Below are 20,003 nucleotides of genomic sequence, written 5' to 3'. Positions count from 1 at the left end.
ATTTTATTAACATTTTATTTTTGCAGTATCCTAAACTTTATCATGTAAAAACAAGGCACTTTTTAAAACTGATCCCAGGCAATTTAAACAATTTGGAAGAACTGATTATATCTTCATAGTTAGTTTGCGATCCGTGAAATAAAAATGAAACGATTTAAGTAAATTAATGAAGATTTCATATAAGCTTTGAATTTTTTCAATAATACTAAAGAGATTACCTTATTAAAAGCTTTGATGAAATCTGTGTGCATAGTTTTTTCTTAAATAGAAATACCAGTAAAGAAAAAAACAGTTTTTTTTTATCAAACAAAAGGGCAAAACTAAGTTAATTTGTATTTAAATCAACCAACTCAAAATAAAAAACAATAAAAAGATCAGAGCGCTTATTACCTTAGATGTTGAGGCTTTTTGAAGACTTTAAACCTGACATTTTTTAAACTGAAAAGCTTAATAACCAATCACAGTTATTCAAAAATAAAACGATCTCTACACTTGTCTGAAACTCTGTTACCAGTCGTCTAGAAGGCAAAACTCGTGTTATTGTGAATAAATGTCTCTTACTTCTTTTTAATGTATTTATCTTAATTGATTGATATCTTAAATGTTTTTTAATTTGATTGGGTGTAGCATTCGTTCGTTTGCCAGAAACACTCACTGAATTTAATAACAAATTCAATCAAGCTGCACCAATATCATTGTTTTATGGTAAAACTGCGAAGAATCCGGAAGAAATAACTAGACAATTACGAAAATTCTACTTTGATGACCAACCAATTACAATGAAATTGTTTCAGAATTTAACAGACGTGAGTAAAGTTTTTTTTTCTGCATAGTCCTCACTTTCATTTAAAAAAAAATTATTAAAGTTAAATATTAAATTTGTTAGATGTACACTGATGGGATGTTTATTTGGCCAGTTCTTGAATCTCTTGAGAAACACAAAGGTCCCCATTACTTTTATTACTTTGATTATCTTGGCGAACAAACTTTTCAAGATCTTATGGCAGGTAGACGAGTTTTGTCAGGTAAGAGTTTTATCGTTCGATTAGAGCTGGGGAGATGACTAGGTTTTTTTTTTGGGGGGGGGGGTTTTGGTATCATTTTTACTGAAAAGAATTCCCAGAGACTGGGAAAAAAAGGTAATTTGTAAGAGTGCATTGTAAAGGGTAGCACATAGACTGCTTTTTTGGGAAGCTGAATTAGGAATAGGATTATATAACTATAATATATTTTCTGATTATTGCATTCTTTTGTTGTATATGATGATATGTTGGGATTATTATTATTATTATTTATTTATTTATTTATTTTTATTTTTGTATTTAAGGCGCGTCAACATATGACGTTATTGGCGCCCAGAGCTTTTCAGTGCACTGCCAGCTTCCAGAAAGTGTTCTCTTTACATTACCACGGACAGTCTACACTGAAACACTGTCCATCACCGGACAGTGAGCTGAAAGAAGCTACTAGAAAGAGAAAATCTAAGTGCCAGCAGCTGGATTCGAACCCGTGATCTCCGCGTTGTATTATTATCATTATTATTTTTATTACCATTACTATTATTAAGACGCAGCGTTAGGCGAGCGGTTAGAGACGAGGCATACAAACCTAAGATGTATCGTGGTACTGGGTCTGGGTAATCTATAATCGTAAATCGTTGAACCAACTATTTTGTTTGAACTGTTCCTTACCACCAAAACGATTTTCTGAATTATAAAACGATAAATATTAATTTACTGTGCAGGTAGCGCAGATAAAGATGACATATTATACGTTTGGAGATATAAAAATCCATTTGAAATTCCACCACCGTCATCAAGTGAAGATTTATATATATCGAATTTATTGGTTAAATTATTCTACAACTTTGCCAGCTTGGGGTAAATTATTGATTCATTTTAGCTGGAGTGAAATGTTTTAAATTATTTTACTTAAATGAAATATCAGTTTCAATAAATCACTGTTCTATTTTTAAAGAGTACCGACTCCCGAAGGATTTGATTTTGATTGGCCGTTGTGGGATAAACAACAGCAGAATTTCATCAGTATTGGAAACAGTGGAGTATCTCTAAATTTTTCATTATTTCCAGATAGAATAAAGTTATGGTCAGGTCTTAATATTAGAGATAATATTAATTGAAATTAATGTTTTTCTCAAATATTAGTGCAATTTATTAAAAAGAAAAATATATTGAAAGTAATGTTTTTGTTTTTTCCTTTTCCTTATTTTATTTTACAGTGAAGTTTAAAATTTAAGTTGCTTTAGCTTGCTATAATTACCCACTTTTTGATCAGAGCCATGGATGATTTAGAACGGTGATTAGTGTATCTACTAATTGCTGCAGAGTACTAGATGTTACAGACACCTATGTTACCTTATCGGAGCCCCTAGCTGTTTAAGTTCTGGCTTCTGAGTCGGAGAGTAATGTTTCTCTTGTGCAAGAAGTTTGTGAGAAAGTTTCGGGTCTGTGAATGAGTTTATTAATTATTATTATTTGATATTACGGATATCTACTAATTGCTGCAGAGTACTAGATGTTACAGACACCTATGTTACCTTATCGGAGCCCCTAGCTGTTTAAGTTCTGGCTTCTGAGTCGGAGGGTAATGTTTCTCTTGTGCAAGAAGTTTGTGAGAAAGTTTCGGGTCTGTGAATGAGTTTATTAAAACTGTCCGGTAGGACAGTTGTATAAGGGTTGATCGACAAAAAGTGCACGAAAAATCGTAACGTTGAAAAACACCCAACTTTGACAATTTTTTTCTCTTTTTCTACAAAAGATAAAATTCCCAAATTTTCTTTAAAATAAAGGGCAAACCCTCCTTTATAGATGTAATTTTTTTGCAACAACCCAGATCTAATAGTTTTTGAGAAAAAAGTTGCCGAAAATGAGCAAAAACGGCTTTTCCAAAAAATGTTCTTGTTCTTGTTCTTCTTGTTACCTTTTTTGTAAACAACGTAGCGCCTAAACGCGTAAACCGATTTTCATGAATGAGGTGTCATTCGATTCGGAATTTTATGTAGATGTGCCTTTTGGGGGTCTCGACCCTGTACATCGAATGGGAGAGGAGTTAGCCCCCTTAATGTAAGGCCCCCTCCAAAATTATTATTACTAATTACTCTGTAAATCTTGGCCCGATTTTGATAAAATTTGTTAGGATGATAGGGTTAGGGCTGCCCTACGTAACATTAAAGCGGCGATCAGCTCTTACACTTGTTAAGGGGAAGTATAGCAATCGTTTCAAATTATCGACACGTGAACCGATTTTCATGAATGAAGTGTCATTCGAATTGAAATTTTGTACAGATTTTCACTTTAAAAGTCTCGACGCAGTGTCTCATAAGGAGGGGAGTTCGCCCCACCCAAATAAGGCCCTTTCTAAAACTATTATTACCAATATTTCTATAACGCTTAGCCCGATTTTGATAAAATTCAGCTCGAATAAGTGGTTAAAGCTCCTCTACGTTGCTGTGAAGTGCTATCATGCTCTTGCATCTACTAAGAGGAAGTACTGCAATCATTTAAATTATCAATGAGTGAACCGATTTAAATCAATGAATTGTCGATTAAAAAATCTTTGCCTCTTTGCCTTTTAGGGAGAAGTACTGCAATCGCAATTTATTTTTCTTACTCCTCTTAAAAGGAAGTACTGAAATCGCAGTTTAATTTTGCTATTTACGTACAAATACCTTCCTATATTATTCAAAACACTTTTTCAAAAAAATTGTTATTGAGGATGGTTTGGGGCACCGCAACTATAATCAATCTTTAAAAAGATCTCTCCAGTGGTAGTTATGGTTCCGACTTACCACCTTATCAGGTTATAATGATAGAATTGCTTATTCCAAATTTTAAAAAAATCTGTAAAGCAGATATGTAACATTCCAAATAGACAAAAAGGAAAATCTATCCAAAAGGTACAAAAATCTCCTTAACAAAACCTTACAGTTTAAAATGTTAAGTATAAGGGTTGATTAAACGCCAAAAGGTACACAAATCAGCGAGTACCCAACATTTCATTAATATTTAAGTAATTCTACTGCATTAATTTTCATTAATAAGTTATTTTTTAGAATTTATTAGATGTCACAGACCCTTATGCTGGCCATTTTCGTCTACAAAATATATGTTCAAGTAGCACTGTAGATTGACTGTAATATCTAGTTATTTATAATAATCAAACTACTAATTACAGGTTTAAAAGAAAAACGTTATAAAAAATATAAAAAAAAATATGAGGCTAAAAAATTCAAAACCTTTTTTAAAAAATGCTTACACCAACATACATCAATGATTTTGTTTATTTTATTTATTTATTTTTATTTTTAAATAAAAATCGTCGGTTTAAGTTCATTCTTCGATTAAAGTAATTGTTATTTTATGAAGTAGTCAAACGTTTATAATAATAGGTAAACAAACGTTTACAATAATTGTTGTTGAATAATCTACTTGTTATAACTGTGTGTTATTTGTGCTCACGAATATGTTGGTAAAACGAATTCAAGACAGAAGCCTACTCTAACTTTGTCTTTTTCTACTTTAACATGCATGTACGTATATGTGATTTATCATAATTATAACAAAAAAATATTATGAATGAAGTGGCCAGCATAGGGGTGACATCTAATAAATTCTAAAAAATAACTTATTAATGAAATATAATGCAGTAGAATTACTTAAATATTAATGAAATGTTGGGTACTCGCTGATTTGTGTACCTTTTGGCGTTTAATCAACCCTTATACTTAACATTTTAAACTGTAAGTTTTTGTTAAGGAGTTAATTATTATTATTTGATATTACGGATAGAATGCTTCGCTAGCCAAGACGCTAAAGAGATGCCTTACAGAAAAACATACAAAAACTTCTGGGAGAAGAGGTGAGTGTACTTCCTTTAATGAGCCATTTGATTGTCCAATCATTTATGTACTATTAAGGCGGATTAAATGAATTGCCAAAATATCGAGTACAGAGATAATCCCTCCCACCTGAGTTGACAAGTTACAGAATTGTTTTTGCATTTTTTGAGATTTTCTCAAAAATATTTCCTTGATTTTATCTTAACTTCGGGTGCATGAATCGAAACGGTTTGTAGTAGGGTGATTTCGTGGCTTTCCAGTTGATTTTACCTATTGTTGTTGTTTTACTTTATCTATAACTGTTAGCTAACTGTTAGTCCCCCAGTTTTGTCAATTTAATTGTTAGTATAAAGGTACTCTAAAGAATCTGAAGTCCACCTTGGCAAATTCTAGAGTTATTAATTTCGATTCTACAGACTAATAAACAATAAATTATAAATAAAATGTATTCATCTATCTTATTAAATAGAACTTTTTAGTAATTTTGCTGTGCACAAAAAAAAAATTATCAAAGTTTTGCAAAAAAAAGTCGGCATTTAGAGAAAGGTTATTAAATTTAAAATTGATAAAGGTGTGTTAATTAGTTCAATGACATTTTTATCGTTCTTTTTAATTAAATTCCCAATTGTAACTCCGAGTATCAAAGCTTGTTATTTTTGTGAGGTATTTTCTGCATCGTAAAATTCTTATTTTATTCATATTTTCATATTTTTTATACACATTCAAAAAAATTAATATAAATTTTAAAAAATGTTTATATGATTTATTTAATTTATTTTGGCATCAACTTCTACGGTTTTTGGCCCTCAATCAGTTTTCCTTTCGCTCTGTATCTTGGGCTAGAACTTGCTATCTAACGCTTAGGTTTAATGCGTTCTGCCCATAAGGTGGCTTATTCGATCCAAAGTGCAATGATATCTGTGAAAATGTCATTTGTTGTTGACTGTAAAGTCTACTCGATCTATCATGAACACTAGACTGTAATCAACTACAGAGTCGAGGACTTTTCCTAAGCAAGTGTTCAACGATATGGATCTGGGACCAGATAGCCCAGTCAAATTAGGTAAAAAAGGGTAAACCTCGGATTGGAAGATAATAATCTATGAACTTGTATAAATCTTTGTTTTGCACTTTATAAGTTAGCTCAAAAGTCTCTTAGAATCTTGTGTACGCGACACCGGAAATCAATGGTCAAAGGTTACGATTTTGTGGTGTAAATATCTTGTTTCCTTTGCTCTAAATGACATTTAAAGTATTAAAAAAGTTGTAGAGAATAAAATTTTCTACAAATTTGGTTTTATGCAATTTTTCATACCATCAACCGTTCTTGAGATAGAGCGCAAAGAGTGGGAGGCGCTTAGCCGTGTGTACGCATAGTAACGTAAGGTCAACTGTGTAATTCAGTAAATAGTACGTTTTATACAGTTACAAAAATATTATGATTATCAAGAAACCTTATTTGCGTTATTAAGTGCCAACTTATTACGCTTGGAACGCGAGTAGAAAATCATTCAAACGATGATGCAAACAAGGAGAGCGAGTCGACGGACAACCTGGTATTTAAAGGAACTACGATAGCCAGACTGTACACCGTGCATCCCAATCAAGAGGAATGCTTCTTTCTTAAATAAGCCTGGTCCAACATTTTCCAGCAGTTGAGAATTTGAACAAGCGTGTATTATAATAAAATGATACAATGTTATAAATAGGCTCTACGTCAATGTATACACAAAGTTGCGGCTAGTCTCGCAGGTTGAGGTTTTAGAGGTGTAGAGATTTCATGAATTTCGGTTTCTAACATCGTATTTGTAAGCCAAGAGAATAATGTATACATTAGGTCGGCTACTTTTGGATCCAGTAGTTCAGAAAATAGGGGAAAATACCAAATCTTCATTCCTTTTTCTGGAATTTCTTCAATTTCGGTCTCGAACATTGTATTTTCAGGACGAGCATTTATTATAAATTAGGTCGGCTATTTTTGGATCCAGTAGATCAGAAAATGGGGAAAAGTGCGTTATCATCATCAGTTTTTCTGGAATTTTCTCAATTTCGCTTACAAACATTGTACTTTAATGCCAAGCGAATATTATTTACATTAGATCGGTTGGTTTTGTTTGTAGAGTTTCAGAAAAAAAGAGAAAAATCCACATCAAAATCAAATTCATGCATTGATAGCAATCATATTGACCGCCAGTTCTTTTTCAACTCCAACAGTGTTACAGGAGAAATATGAATCGCACATGGCTAAAGATATTTTCCGTCGAACACGCAAGGATGGATTTCAGAGCTGAAATCTACATCGAAGTGTTCATAATGATTGAAAATTAGTGCTTAGAAATCATGAACCAAGTTCTCTATCAATCGGGAATGCCATCGTCGCTACTGTTTCGTTCGATGTAGGATTGCGTCTTTAGTGGTATGTGCAATCAAATATCCCAAAGCAAGATGGCATTTACGATCAAATAATGCAAACTGTCAACAACAGGTTTGGAGAGATCTTCTTCTTAGATGCGCCTGGAGAACTGGTAAACGTTTCCTATTAGATTGATTCTGGCAGCAATTCGATCCCAAAATGACATAGCATAGAATTAAATTTGTAGAGAATTTTATGCTCTACAACTTTTGTAATAAAAGTCATTTAGAGCAAAGGAAACAAGATATTTTCAAAAAAACGATTTTCGTGACCTTTGACTACTGATTTCCGGTGACGCTTACACGAGATTTAATGAGTCTTTTAAGCCAAGTTATAACATGTCAATACAAAGATTTATACAAGTTTATAGCTTATTATCTTCCATTCCGTGGTTAAATCCTAACTGACTTGGCTAAAAGAGGGTAGGTAAAATTACTGCTTCAACGCCAAGCAGAGTATTCTCCTGTCTTTTAAATGTTCTGTAATTTGAGAAGGCTTTCTTTCCTGGTTAAATTAAAGATTCTTAATGTTGCATTCAAGATTCCATCCATTCATTCCTGGAACTGTTTTATTATATTACTTTAATGTGTTTCCTAATTTTTGCGTGGCCAGAGGTGAGTAGCATGATTCATGTGTTGTATGACATCTTCAAATTTGAGTGGCTGTCGCTCTATGTTGCACTTTTACGCTATAAAAATTCTGCAAATAATAATTGAGCGCTTGGGCACTGCCCCGCCAATAATACTTCAGGCAATTCAGTTGGAATTTTCAACAACATATTTTTGGCTCGGTTAAAACTTTATTTAAGAATTAATATGATTATTCTATTATTTAGATCGTTTGCTTATCATAACACTTAAACTGTAAACTTTATAAGTCCCTGGAAACATTTTTTTTTTCTTATAACTTTTATTTTAGATGACCTACTTTTCTTTTCTTTATTTTATACAAGCACGTGTGCAAAAATATTTATCAGTAGTTAGCATTATTTATTTGACATTATATTTTTTATTTTATCTAGAGACTTTCCGGGTTCAAGTTTTTTATATATAACGGTTTGTATTATGTACTTAATAATGTCATTATGCAAAATAAATAGATAATTTCTATCAATACTTTCTCCTGCAGTGTTTTAAAGCCTCTGTCTGTCCGAGCCTTAATTGCAGTTGGACGTAAAAGCTGAAATACGCAACCCTTCACTTACTTTTATTATTACTTTAAAGCTTATACGTAAATGCATCTTTTCGGAATAATAATTGAATTTATTTTATTGGTGCAGATTTCACAAAGTAGTGAACTAACTGTGAACACAACTTGTGGTAGTTTAATAGGGAGGGAATTTAAATCCAGAAATGGTCGTACTGTGGCAGCATTCAGTGGCATTCCATTTGCCAAACCGCCACTTAATGAACTTAGATTTCAGGTGACAATGTAAAATAATGTGATTGGTCGTTTCGCATTTACGTGCCTTTAATAAGAAATAATATTTCAGGATCCCCAGCCACCAGAACCATGGACTGGTGTGAGGGAAGCCTACAACTTTGGCAGTGTCTGTGTGCAGATACCTTACGATTATCCTCCAGTAAACACCACCAAGTTGGGCAATGAAGACTGTCTCTATTTGTCTGTTTATAGTACAAATGTAAGCACTAATACCAAATATTGTTAAAATAGTCTTTTTAATCGTACTCTGCTTATCGGTTCGAAATCTTGTATTCTCCCTCTGTTCTGTGACAACCCACTTCTTCTTTTGTAAACCCAACCTTTCCATTAGAAAGTGTACCTAACATCCTGTACCCAAGTTCCTTAGTCCTTGAACCATTACTCTTGTTTCTAAGATCTTATTTTTTGAAGGCTTTTCAATGGGTTGTAAAGACGCTTAAGTAGTTATCCCTAATTTATAGCTCCTTGCTCGCCCTGGGACCACTGGAGAGCGTTGGTAGTAACCAGATTTTGGACGAAATATTGCCTTTGTAGAAACCCTTGTTTCATTAATTTGGAAAGTTTCTTCGAATTACTCATGGTATCTTTAACGGGGAGAGGTCTTCCTGTATGGATATCTCTCTGCTCTCCATAGAATATCTGTAAAGAATCTGCTTGTAATTACTCGGTTGTGGTTGGTTAAGGCTATTACCTACATAAAAACAAAACAAAATTTATTAGCGTGTTGCCATAAGAAACGAATTTTATTAGTTTTTGTAAATCGTTCTTCAGTTCAATAAATCTTATATGATAGCCTTAAACCTTTTGCTCCTGTGTATCTAGATTTGCTTAACAATTTTTGCTGCCATGTAAATGTTGGTGAAAGGCCAAATTTATTTTCTTAAATGACTCAAGTCAACTTTCTTAACTGTAATTAATTGCTAAATTTAAACTTTTTTTTTTTTTAATACAATTAGAAATTATGTGATACTCCCTAATTCAAGGAAAGCTCAGTAACATAATTTTGAGCAACTATCGAAGTTTTATTTAACTCCTCCTCCAAAAAAATCTGAATAAGCTCTGTTAAATTGAAGTGACCCAACTTACTTCCTATCATTAATTAATGAAAAATAAACCTATTTATTAATTTATTTTATTTCAAATCAAAATTATAAATTTTTTTTGTACCAGCTGAAACCAACAAATCTTCCAGTTCTGGTATATATCCATGGTGGTCCATTTTATTCAGGATCTGGAGAAATTGATAAATCACCAGAATATTTCTTGGATTATGACTTGGTAGTGGTGATGCCAAACTTCAGACTTGGTGTGCTTGGTAAGTAAATATTAATATCACGAATATAAAAATTAATTATCACGAATTCCGTCTAAATTTACTCATATCTTACCTGTTTCTTATTGTTAAAGGGAAATTTTAATGTTAGAGGGAAATTCTAGTAATTGCCGCCAGAACATAGCGTCGGTAACATGGAGTTCATTCTAAGTGTAAATTGTAATACGTTCTGTATTTTGTATTGTGCCCTTTTATGTGATTAGTGTTTTGCTTAAATAAAGTCTTAAGAATTTATAACGTGTCTTCTCAATTTAAGAACCATTCTATCATCAATTCTATCAGGTTATGAGCCCAGAAATATCTCTTAAAAGTTATAGTTTATAATCAGTGGAAGTTGATATTTTTTACTGAGTCGAATCAAAGCAAAATGGAAGTAGTAAAAGGAACATTACCTATTAATAAATTAAGAGGCAATGAAAATTGGAACTTATGGAAATTCCAAGTGGAAATTTTGCTGAAATCAAAGGGCTGGTTAGAGTGTATAGTAAATCCACAAATTGAAGCTAGAGAAACTGAAAAAGTTCGTAATGATGAAAGAGCTCAGGGACTTATTATAACACTTATTGAGGACAGAATTATATCATATTTGCTGAACTGCAAAACGTCATATGAAATGTGGAATAAATTATGTAGCTTATTTGAGCAACAATCAAATGTAGGAAATTATCTTTTACAGAAGCAATTTTTTGAATATCAGTTTAAAAATCGAGGTTTGGGAACACATATATCAGATTTAGAAATTTTAGTAGCTAAATTGAAAGCACAAAAAGAGAGCATTAGTGATACAATGTTAATGACCAAGATTTTGTCTTCGTTACCACCAGAATATAAACATTTTGTGTCAGCTTGGGAATCTGTATCTGAAGAACAAAGAACGTTAAGTAACCTAACTTCTCGTCTATTTATTGAAGAAGGTAGAATGAAAGAAAATGAAAGTTTAAATGTTAATAACGTAAATGCCTTTACTTCAAAGAGGATGAACAGGTACTCTAAACAAAAGGAAAAGTATCAACAATCAAATACCTTTCAGAAGCCGGCAAATAAGAAATTTCCTTGCCATTTTTGTGGTCGTATAGGACACTTTATTGCTGATTGCCCGATTAAGTCTCAAAAAGAAGAATATAAACACAATAGAAATACTAATTATGAACATAAGAAGAAAGCAGCCTTTATTAGTTTAAATTTGATTGAAATCTTAGCTGATGAACACTCCTGGATTGCGGACAGCGGAGCAAGTGATCATATGTGTATCAAAAAGGAATGGTTTGAAGAATACAAGAAATTTGATGAACCCTTATCAATTAAAATTGGAGATGGTTCTTTTCTCCAAGCTCTTGGACAAGGTAAAGTTGAAATATTAGCATACAATGGTAAAACTTATATTCCTACTGATCTTACCAAAGTACTGTATGTCCCCAACTTAAAATTTAATTTATTTTCTACCAGTGCAGCTACAGAAATGGGCTATAGTATGATCTATGAGAAAAATGATTGTAAAATTATAAAGAATAATTTGGTCTATGCAATTGGAAATAAAAAGGAAAAATTATTTTATATGGATTTTAAGTTACCTACAAGTTCTATAACCTGTCACAGCGCAAAAAAGATTGAATGCTTAAGAACCTATCATGAAAAATTTGCACATCAAAATGTCACTCAAGTCAGAAAAATTTTGGAATTAACTGGAACAGAGTTCATAGATGATAAAAATTTCTTTTGCGAATCCTGTATGATTGGCAAACAACATAGATTACCCTTTAAAGCAAGTGCTTCAAGAGCAACTAAACCTGGAGAAATTTTACATATAGATCTTTGTGGACCGATGGAAGAAGATTCTTTAGGAGGATCTCGATATTTTTTACTCGTTAAGGATGATCTTAGTCACTTCAGAATGGTTTATTTTTTAAGAAATAAAAGTGAAGTAAAAGAAAAAATTAAAATGTGTGTAAATTTTGTAAAATACAATGTGAATCATCGCATTAAAATCATAAGATCTGACAACGGAACAGAAATACTCAATTCTTATGTAAAAGATATAACAAATAAAGAAGGTATTTTACACCAAGTCTCTTGTAAGTATTCACCAGAACAAAACGGCAGAATAGAGAGAGAAATGAGAACAATTGTTGAAGCCGCTAGGACCCTGATTCATGCCAAAAGCTTGCCGAAATCACTTTGGGCAGAAGCAGTAAACACTGCAGTATATACTATAAACATGACTGGCAAAAGCAGTATAGAAAAGAAAACTCCATTAGAAGTTTGGTCTGGAGGAAAGATAGACATTGGTAAGTTACATGTTTTTGGTGAAACTGTCTTTGTGCATGTGCCGAAGCAGAAGCGACTTAAATGGGACCCTAAAAGTAAAAAAGGACTATTTATTGGTTACAGTGAATCTTCGAAAGGCTTTAGAATCTATTTCCCAGAAAAAGATGAAGTTGAAGTAGAACGAGACGTCATCTTTGTTCGATCAACACATGAGAAAGCAATATCCCTTGATATTTGTAATAACCAAATTAGTAATGAATATAAGAATTATGAAGAACAAAAGGAATCAACATTGTTGTCTGAAGAGAAAGAAGATATATATGGTGAAAAGCAGGGAGGAGAAAATAAAGAAACGAATGAAACTGAAACTATACAAATTGAAAGAGAAGATAAAGAAAAACGAAAAACAAACCAAGAAAATGAACAGAAAAAGGAAAACGAGCAGTATAATCTGAGAGACAGAAGGTTATTAAAGAAACCACCAGATTTGGAAAATTATCTATTAATTGGAGAATGTGAGAATTTAACTACATCAGAAGCTTTAATTAACCCAAATTGGAAACAAGCAATGCAAGAAGAAATCGATGCACTACATAAAAATAAAACATGGCAAATTGTGGATCTACCTGAAGATAAAGTACCGTTAACAACTAAGTGGGTTTTTCGAAAGAAATACAAGAAAGATGGCACCATAGAGAAGCATAAAGCAAGGTTGGTTGTGCGAGGTTTTCAGCAGGTAAAAGGATTAGATTTTCAAGAAACATATGCTCCTGTTGCACAACATGATTCTATAAGATTTCTAATTGCTCATGCAGTAAAGAAAAAATTTAAAATACTTCAGTTTGATATAAAAACGGCCTTCTTACATGGAGAATTAGATGAAACGATATATATTACACAACCCGAAGGTTTCGTTAAGAAATGTAATGAAAACAAAGTATGTCTACTAAAGAAAAGTCTTTATGGATTAAAACAAGCTCCAAGGAAATGGGGAGAAAAATTTAAATCTTTTCTTGAAACTAAAAATTTTAAAGTATTAAAGTCCGATTCATGCGTATTTTTTAACAAGTCATCAGGAATTATAATTGCTCTGTATGTAGATGATGGATTGGTAATAGGAGAAAATCTGTATGAAATGGAACAACTAATGTTGGAATTAAACAAAACGTTTGAAGCTACCTGGGGAGAAGCTAATAAATACTTAGGTATTGAAATAAAACAGCGGAAGGATGGATCAATTCTCATCAACCAAAGTCAGTATACGAAGAAAATTCTTCACACTTTTAACATGAATTATGCAAACTCAACCTACACTCCGATGGAAACTTTGAAAAATACATCCGATACAATTGCTAAAGGAAAACCGTATCGTGAGCTGATAGGAAGCCTGTTGTATTTGTCAACTATGACTAGACCAGACATATCATTCGCAGTAAACTATCTCAGTAGATATGTAGAGAGTCCAAAGTCAGAACATTGGCTTCAAGCAAAAAGGATATTAAGGTATCTCCGTGGTACTATTAACTATGGTATCAACTACAATGGCGCAAGTGAATTAATCCTGTACAGCGATGCAGATTTTGCAGGCAGCGTGGAAGATCGAAGATCAACATCTGGATATGTTTTGATGTATTCAGGAGGAGCAATATCGTGGGCATCCAGAAAGCAGAAAACAGTGGCACTTTCGACTGCAGAAGCAGAGTTCGTCTCAGCAAGTGAAGCTATTCGAGATGTGTTATTTATAAAAAAGTTCGGCTTAGAATTGGAAGCAGTGAATGATTTTCCTATACCACTATACGTAGACAATCAAAGCGCAATTTATATGATTAATCAAGAAGATGGAAAAGCGTCAAAACGTACTAAATATATTGACACCAAGTATCATTTTATTAAGGAGAAACTAGGAGAAGAAATTGAAATCGAACACATCAGTACAAATGAACAACTTGGAGATTTATTGACCAAGCCACTTCAAAGAAGAAAATTCGAATACTTTAGAAGTTGCTTAGGAATAAGTGAATAAAGTTATTTTAAAGAATAATTAAAATTTAGGAGGAGTGTTAAAGGGAAATTTTAATGTTAGAGGGAAATTCTAGTAATTGCCGCCAGAACATAGCGTCGGTAACATGGAGTTCATTCTAAGTGTAAATTGTAATACGTTCTGTATTTTGTATTGTGCCCTTTTATGTGATTAGTGTTTTGCTTAAATAAAGTCTTAAGAATTTATAACGTGTCTTCTCAATTTAAGAACCATTCTATCATCAATTCTATCACTTATCTCCTACTTTTTTTTTTTGCCCACTATAAAAGATCAGATAATATATGATTAACCAGCCTACAGCACCATCATAATGCCTAGGGCCTAACGCGATATTTTCAGTTAGTATATCCTTTCTAATTCTGTCACTTAGATTAGAAATTTGAAAAAAGGATCCTGGGTGAATTTACAAATTTGAAGACGTCAGTTGTTTGAGGTAATAGCAATTGAAGCCCCTAATATTGACATAACTCGCTTAATTATTCCTTCTCTTCATTAGGAAATCTGCTCGGGCTATCCGCTGCTATATTATGTAGAGTTTTAGATACTTAATAATCTTAGTTAGATAATTAGTTAAGAGATTCTTAATAGTAAATAATAATTAGTAATATTTTATTTAAACGTTTAGTAAATGGCTAAGCCAAACTAAAGCTTGTGAATATACCCTTAATTTTAATATAAATATCAGTACAATATTAGAAAATATTCAAAATGGCCTACTTGATAAATGTAAGCTGTGAACGAGATATAAGTATCACAGAGTTTTTTACCCAATCCTTATATAGAAATAATTTTCTTGCAATAATCTCGTTCATCAAAATATTTGGGTATCGATGCGCCGGTAGTGTAAGACATCTTTTTAAATATTTTATGTCCAATTTTACAATATATAGGAATGTGGGTAGAACATTAGTTTCTAGATATAGCACAAAGTCAGGCGTATTATGCGATAGGTTAAACGTTTTTTTGACAAAAGACTAGAAGAATCCAGCGTAATTTTATTTAATCATGTTATTTAATTTTTAAATTCTGTTATGCGTAACTTTATAAATTATTTTTCATTTTTGTAGGTTTCTATATAATCAAATTGGCATTTTGTGTTTTGTATATTACAATCAACTTCTACTACAGAATGTATGTTGTAATATAATAAATAATTCAACTTATAAAAATAGGCGAGAAGTACCATTCTGGAAACAAAATAAGATGTAAGTGGGATTTAATAGTTGTTCTTAGTTGCAAATCAGCTAACCTGTCTGATCTTGAACTGGGGCCGCCATGAGAAACGTTTTATTTATGCCACGAGTGGCACATAGTTGTTCGCTAAAAAACATCTAATAAAGCTCTTTATAAATTAAGATTATCTGGGCAAAGGAAAGCGGAATTTCTACGCCCTCCTCACAACTGTTCCAGGTTGCAGACAACCCTTTATTTGGATTCGTTTGCATATATTTCCGAGTGGAGAAAGATAGAAGTTTCTTCCATTTATGTTAAATGATAGTAAAAACGTTTCAAAGGAGCATTTGAGAATTGAAATTGTTATTTTCTCCCTTTCGGCATGCGGGAGCAGTCTTTTATAAATAATATTCGATAGAACCTTGTAGGCGCAGTTTAATAAAGATATTCCCCTATAATTATTACAGTCCAAATGAATTAAAACAGAGTGCTTACTGATCTGCAGCCATTACAGCGTTTAGATTAATTTGGTTTACCAGTTCTAAGATCGGCGAATTGCTGGAGAGTATGTTTGTATGACAGCTTTACTTTGATACACTTCAGTAACGAGCTGATTTTTTTAGTAATTTTATTTGACCAACAAAGTAAAAGCTTTCTTTTAGTAAATATTTTCTCAAGCAATAATTTGTGCTGACAGGATTCCTCACCATGGAAGACGATGTAATGCCTGGCAACTTGGGGCTAAAAGATCAAGTTATGGCATTGAAATGGGTACAGAACAATATTGCCAATTTTGGTGGCGATTCTAAACAAATAACTCTGATTGGTGATACAGCTGGAGCTGCATCTGTTAGTTTACATATGTATTCACCGATGAGTAGAGGTAAATAATTTTGAATTTGTTTTGTCAATTTTGAATTCGTTGCATTCAAAAAAGTTATAGCCTTCATTAAAATTCTTTTAGAGGTAGCAGTTTTCTATGTTCCCAATTAAAGTCTTACAGTTGGTGAAGGTGAATTACTTCTACTTTACACGCTCTACAGTTCCAAGAGAAACTTGGTCTTCTCCCAGCAAGAACGGCCAGCATATCACTTTAATTGTCTAACCCCTGCCAATAATATACTGAATTATTTATTATAAAACTTTTATGTTTATTTTTAGGCTTATTTCAAAAAGCAATCAGCCAATCGGGAACAGCCCTCGCCCCTTGGGCAAAAACACCTCCAGGAGTAGCTCGCAGTAGAGCAATAAAGATGGCACAGTTGTTCGACTGCCCTTCAGATTCCTCCGAAGCGATATTGGATTGTTTGCAAACCATAAATGCTTACTCACTAACTGAAACTTACAGTAAATTTATGGTAAAACACTAGTTTATACTTAAAAAGATAATTTATACCATAATATCGAAATCAATTTTTATAGCATTTCTAAGTATTTTGTATTCTAGTGATAAGCACCTAGACGATGCTGGCTGTATGGCGGAAGCCAATGCCAAAAAAAGAAAAAAAAAAAAAAAAAGAAAGTATTTTGTAGGAAAGAGTTGATAAAATTACTAAATTGAAAATACTTTCATGTTTAGTTAAAGAATACATACTATGGCTTAAAATATTCGTAATAAATTGTTTTATCATCTAAATTCATTTTCTCTTTATTTTGCAGGCGTTCCAAGCAGATCCTCTTATAATATTTCTACCAATATGTGATAGAAATGCAACTAATCCATTTCTTCCGTTTAATCCACACAATGCCGAGCCAGCGCCAGTTCCTTGGATTGTGGGCGTCAATAGTTTAGTAGATTTGATCAGAACTGGAGGTAAGTTTTAACTTAATGTATAATACCCACTTTTAGTAAGAATTAACTTCTTAAAAACATATATATATGTATATATGTAGTTATAGTCTCCTAATTAAAGGAGCATCCAAAACAACTAACAATCTCTTGAATTCTGCCTCAAGTTCAACTATATTTTTTCTTCACTCTAGAATGGTTAGTTTCCTATTCGTAAATATCAATCCTAGTTGACAATCCAATTGTTATGAATATGTATGGATTTTGAAATAGTTTTTTCATATTCGCAAATTGATTAATACGCTCATAGAGGATACTTCCATTTTTAGCGAGGTTAGACTTGTCTGCTCTTGATAAGCATTGCTTTAAAGTTATTTAAAACAACAAATTATCGTATTATTATTTTAGAATAAATTATAATGAATTAAGAAGTTACCTCACTTCTCCTTCAGGAGTAATGACGGCATGATCAGTTAAGAAATGGAATGAAATTCTGTCATTAGAATTCTATTAATTACCGCAGAACATTGTTCTAGTAACATTCTTCCTTCTTGCCTTTTATAAATCTGAACTAGTTTCAGAATAAATAGGCTTCTTAATAATCGAACCGAAATATCTAAGTGACTGATTAGTAAAAATTAGTTGAACAAAAATTGAAGAAATAGTATTATTGCGCTATTATAAATATTTTATTGAATTTGTGCCCAGTATTTGTTCGGGAACCAGAAACTCTGATAGAATATAATCAACAATTCGATCAAATAGCACCAGTATCGTTGTATTACGATAACACTTCAACAATTCCTGAAAAAGTAACTAAGGAAGTCAGAGAATTTTACTTTGATGACCAGCCAATTACGATGAAGTTGTTCAGAAATTTAACTGATGTAGGTATTTTTTTATTTACTTACGAATAAAATGTGATGTATACTATTAGCTATAGTAGAAAATATTAAATATTTTATTCTGCAGATGTATTCTGATAGAATGTTTATTTGGCCATCAGTTGAAGCCTTGAGAGTGCATAAAGGTCCTCATTATTTCTATTATTTTGATTATCTCGGTGAATATAGTTTCCAAGAAATATTGGCTGGCAAAAGAGTTTTAGTAGGTAAGAATTTACGTGTATCTGCTTTGCACTGGACCTTCTAATTTGGTTGTCTATTTTCTCAGCACATCATAGTTATAAAGATTGATTGTATATAAGTTTGCTTCTGCTAATGAATAATGTATACCAAAGTTGTAAAAAACTATTCTAAGGCTCCTAATGAATATTGCTAATATTAGGCAATCCTAATGTAACGTAATCAATGTAACGTTTTTATTGTTTGTGCTAGGGTGCCCCCAGGGTCTCCGAATCTAAAAAATTAAGATTGTGCATTTTTTACCTTATAAATAAATGTAAAATAACTTTCGCTTACCTATTAAATTTACCCTCACAATATAGACCATTATTTTCAATCAATTAAACTCATATCGGGGCCATTTGAAAAAGATATTTAGTCGAAAAGGGTGCGTGAAGCTAAGTTGAATATATGTGATTTCGTTTAAAAAATTTGTTTGATTAATTTATATTTCGATCAATAAATGAGTTAATAAAAAACATACATTAATGGTTTTTATTTGAAAATTAATCGAACAAATTATGTAACGTAACTATAAGATTCTTTTTTTCTTGTTGGCACAGGTAGCTCTGATTTAGATGATCTAATCTATATTTGGAAAATAAAAAATCCTTTCGAAGTTGGTGAACCCACAACAAGTCAAGATTTAAATATATCACATTTACTTCTTAATTTAATTTATAACTTCATAAGTTCAGGGTGAATATTTGTTCCTACCTGTATATTTTAGAGTTGATGTTTCAATTTCTAAATTCATTTGCTTTCGCAGAAAGCCGACTCCGCCAGGATTCGATTTTGAGTGGCCTCAATGGGACAATGAACAGCAAAACTTCATCAGTTTTGGAATTAGCGGAGAAGTAACAGTTAATAGTACACTTTTACCTAGTAGGGTAAATTTTTGGTCGCAACTTCATTTTAATGAAGAAATAATAGAATGTTGTTGATTTTATCAGATACAAAAATTGTAAAATATACATTCTTTCTTTTTATCTAAATTTTTATTATACATAATTATTTTATATTTTTCTTTTGTTTTAATCTCTCCTATTTAAAAATCAATCATTTTTTACATAGATATTGTATCAATATTACTTAATTCTGTGAAAACATTCTGATTTCAGTTTTGTAACTAATTACAAATTGCAATAGTAGCATGAAGTATGTATTATCGATTTTATATATTCATACTGATTACAGGCACTGCTGGATTCTCTTAATAAAAACACAAAAAGAACAGAAAAAAAACACCATTCACGTATTTCATGCTCAAAAAGGCTTCAACTCGATAAAAGTAAACACTGGCAAAAATGTAGAACATTGAGTAACATTTATTTTTTCCCGAGTCATTGCACCTAGAGCCATATCTTCATCTTAGCCACATCTGTTACTAAACCTATAATCAGCTGACGGATGGAAGATGTGAGATACTTTGTCGGTATAAATGGTGAAGATAAAGAGAAGCTTCACTAATATAGTATATGCTGGAGCTATACAAGTAAAAGAAAAGGCCAGGTCCGTTGTTTTAACTTGGTTGGAATGTGAAGGAAATGCACGTTGGAAGCAT

General features: G+C 32.2%; 2 protein-coding genes across 2 annotated transcripts in view; both read left to right on the top strand.

Moving 5' to 3' along the window:
• The window catches only part of LOC141448707 (juvenile hormone esterase-like), a 38,978-nt gene extending 36,781 nt beyond the window's left edge, over nt 1-2,197 (top strand). Inside the window, exons 19-22 of the mRNA XM_074117248.1 lie at nt 628-806; nt 887-1,025; nt 1,745-1,880; nt 1,978-2,197. Of these exons, the coding sequence (XP_073973349.1) occupies nt 628-806; nt 887-1,025; nt 1,745-1,880; nt 1,978-2,140 (617 nt within the window). The 3' untranslated portion in view covers nt 2,141-2,197. The remainder of the gene's footprint in view (nt 1-627; nt 807-886; nt 1,026-1,744; nt 1,881-1,977) is intronic.
• A 3,690-nt stretch (nt 2,198-5,887) lies between these two features.
• LOC141448698 (venom carboxylesterase-6-like) lies at nt 5,888-19,803 on the top strand. Its single transcript, XM_074117238.1, has 11 exons — nt 5,888-5,921; nt 8,750-8,913; nt 9,885-10,029; nt 16,224-16,409; nt 16,688-16,884; nt 17,186-17,339; nt 18,024-18,202; nt 18,288-18,426; nt 19,003-19,138; nt 19,209-19,302; nt 19,637-19,803. Exons 1-11 carry the CDS (start codon nt 5,888-5,890, stop codon nt 19,793-19,795), a joined length of 1,587 nt encoding a protein of 528 aa, XP_073973339.1. The 3' UTR covers nt 19,796-19,803.
• The last annotated feature ends 200 nt before the right edge of the window (nt 19,804-20,003 follow it).

This window comes from Rhodnius prolixus, unplaced genomic scaffold (assembly GCF_049639745.1).
Source record: "Rhodnius prolixus isolate KJV_2025 unplaced genomic scaffold, Rpr scaffold_1, whole genome shotgun sequence".
Taxonomy (NCBI): Eukaryota; Metazoa; Arthropoda; class Insecta; order Hemiptera; family Reduviidae; genus Rhodnius; species Rhodnius prolixus.
The sequence above is the reverse complement of the archived record's forward strand: the minus strand, read 5'-3'. Positions and strand labels throughout refer to the sequence as shown.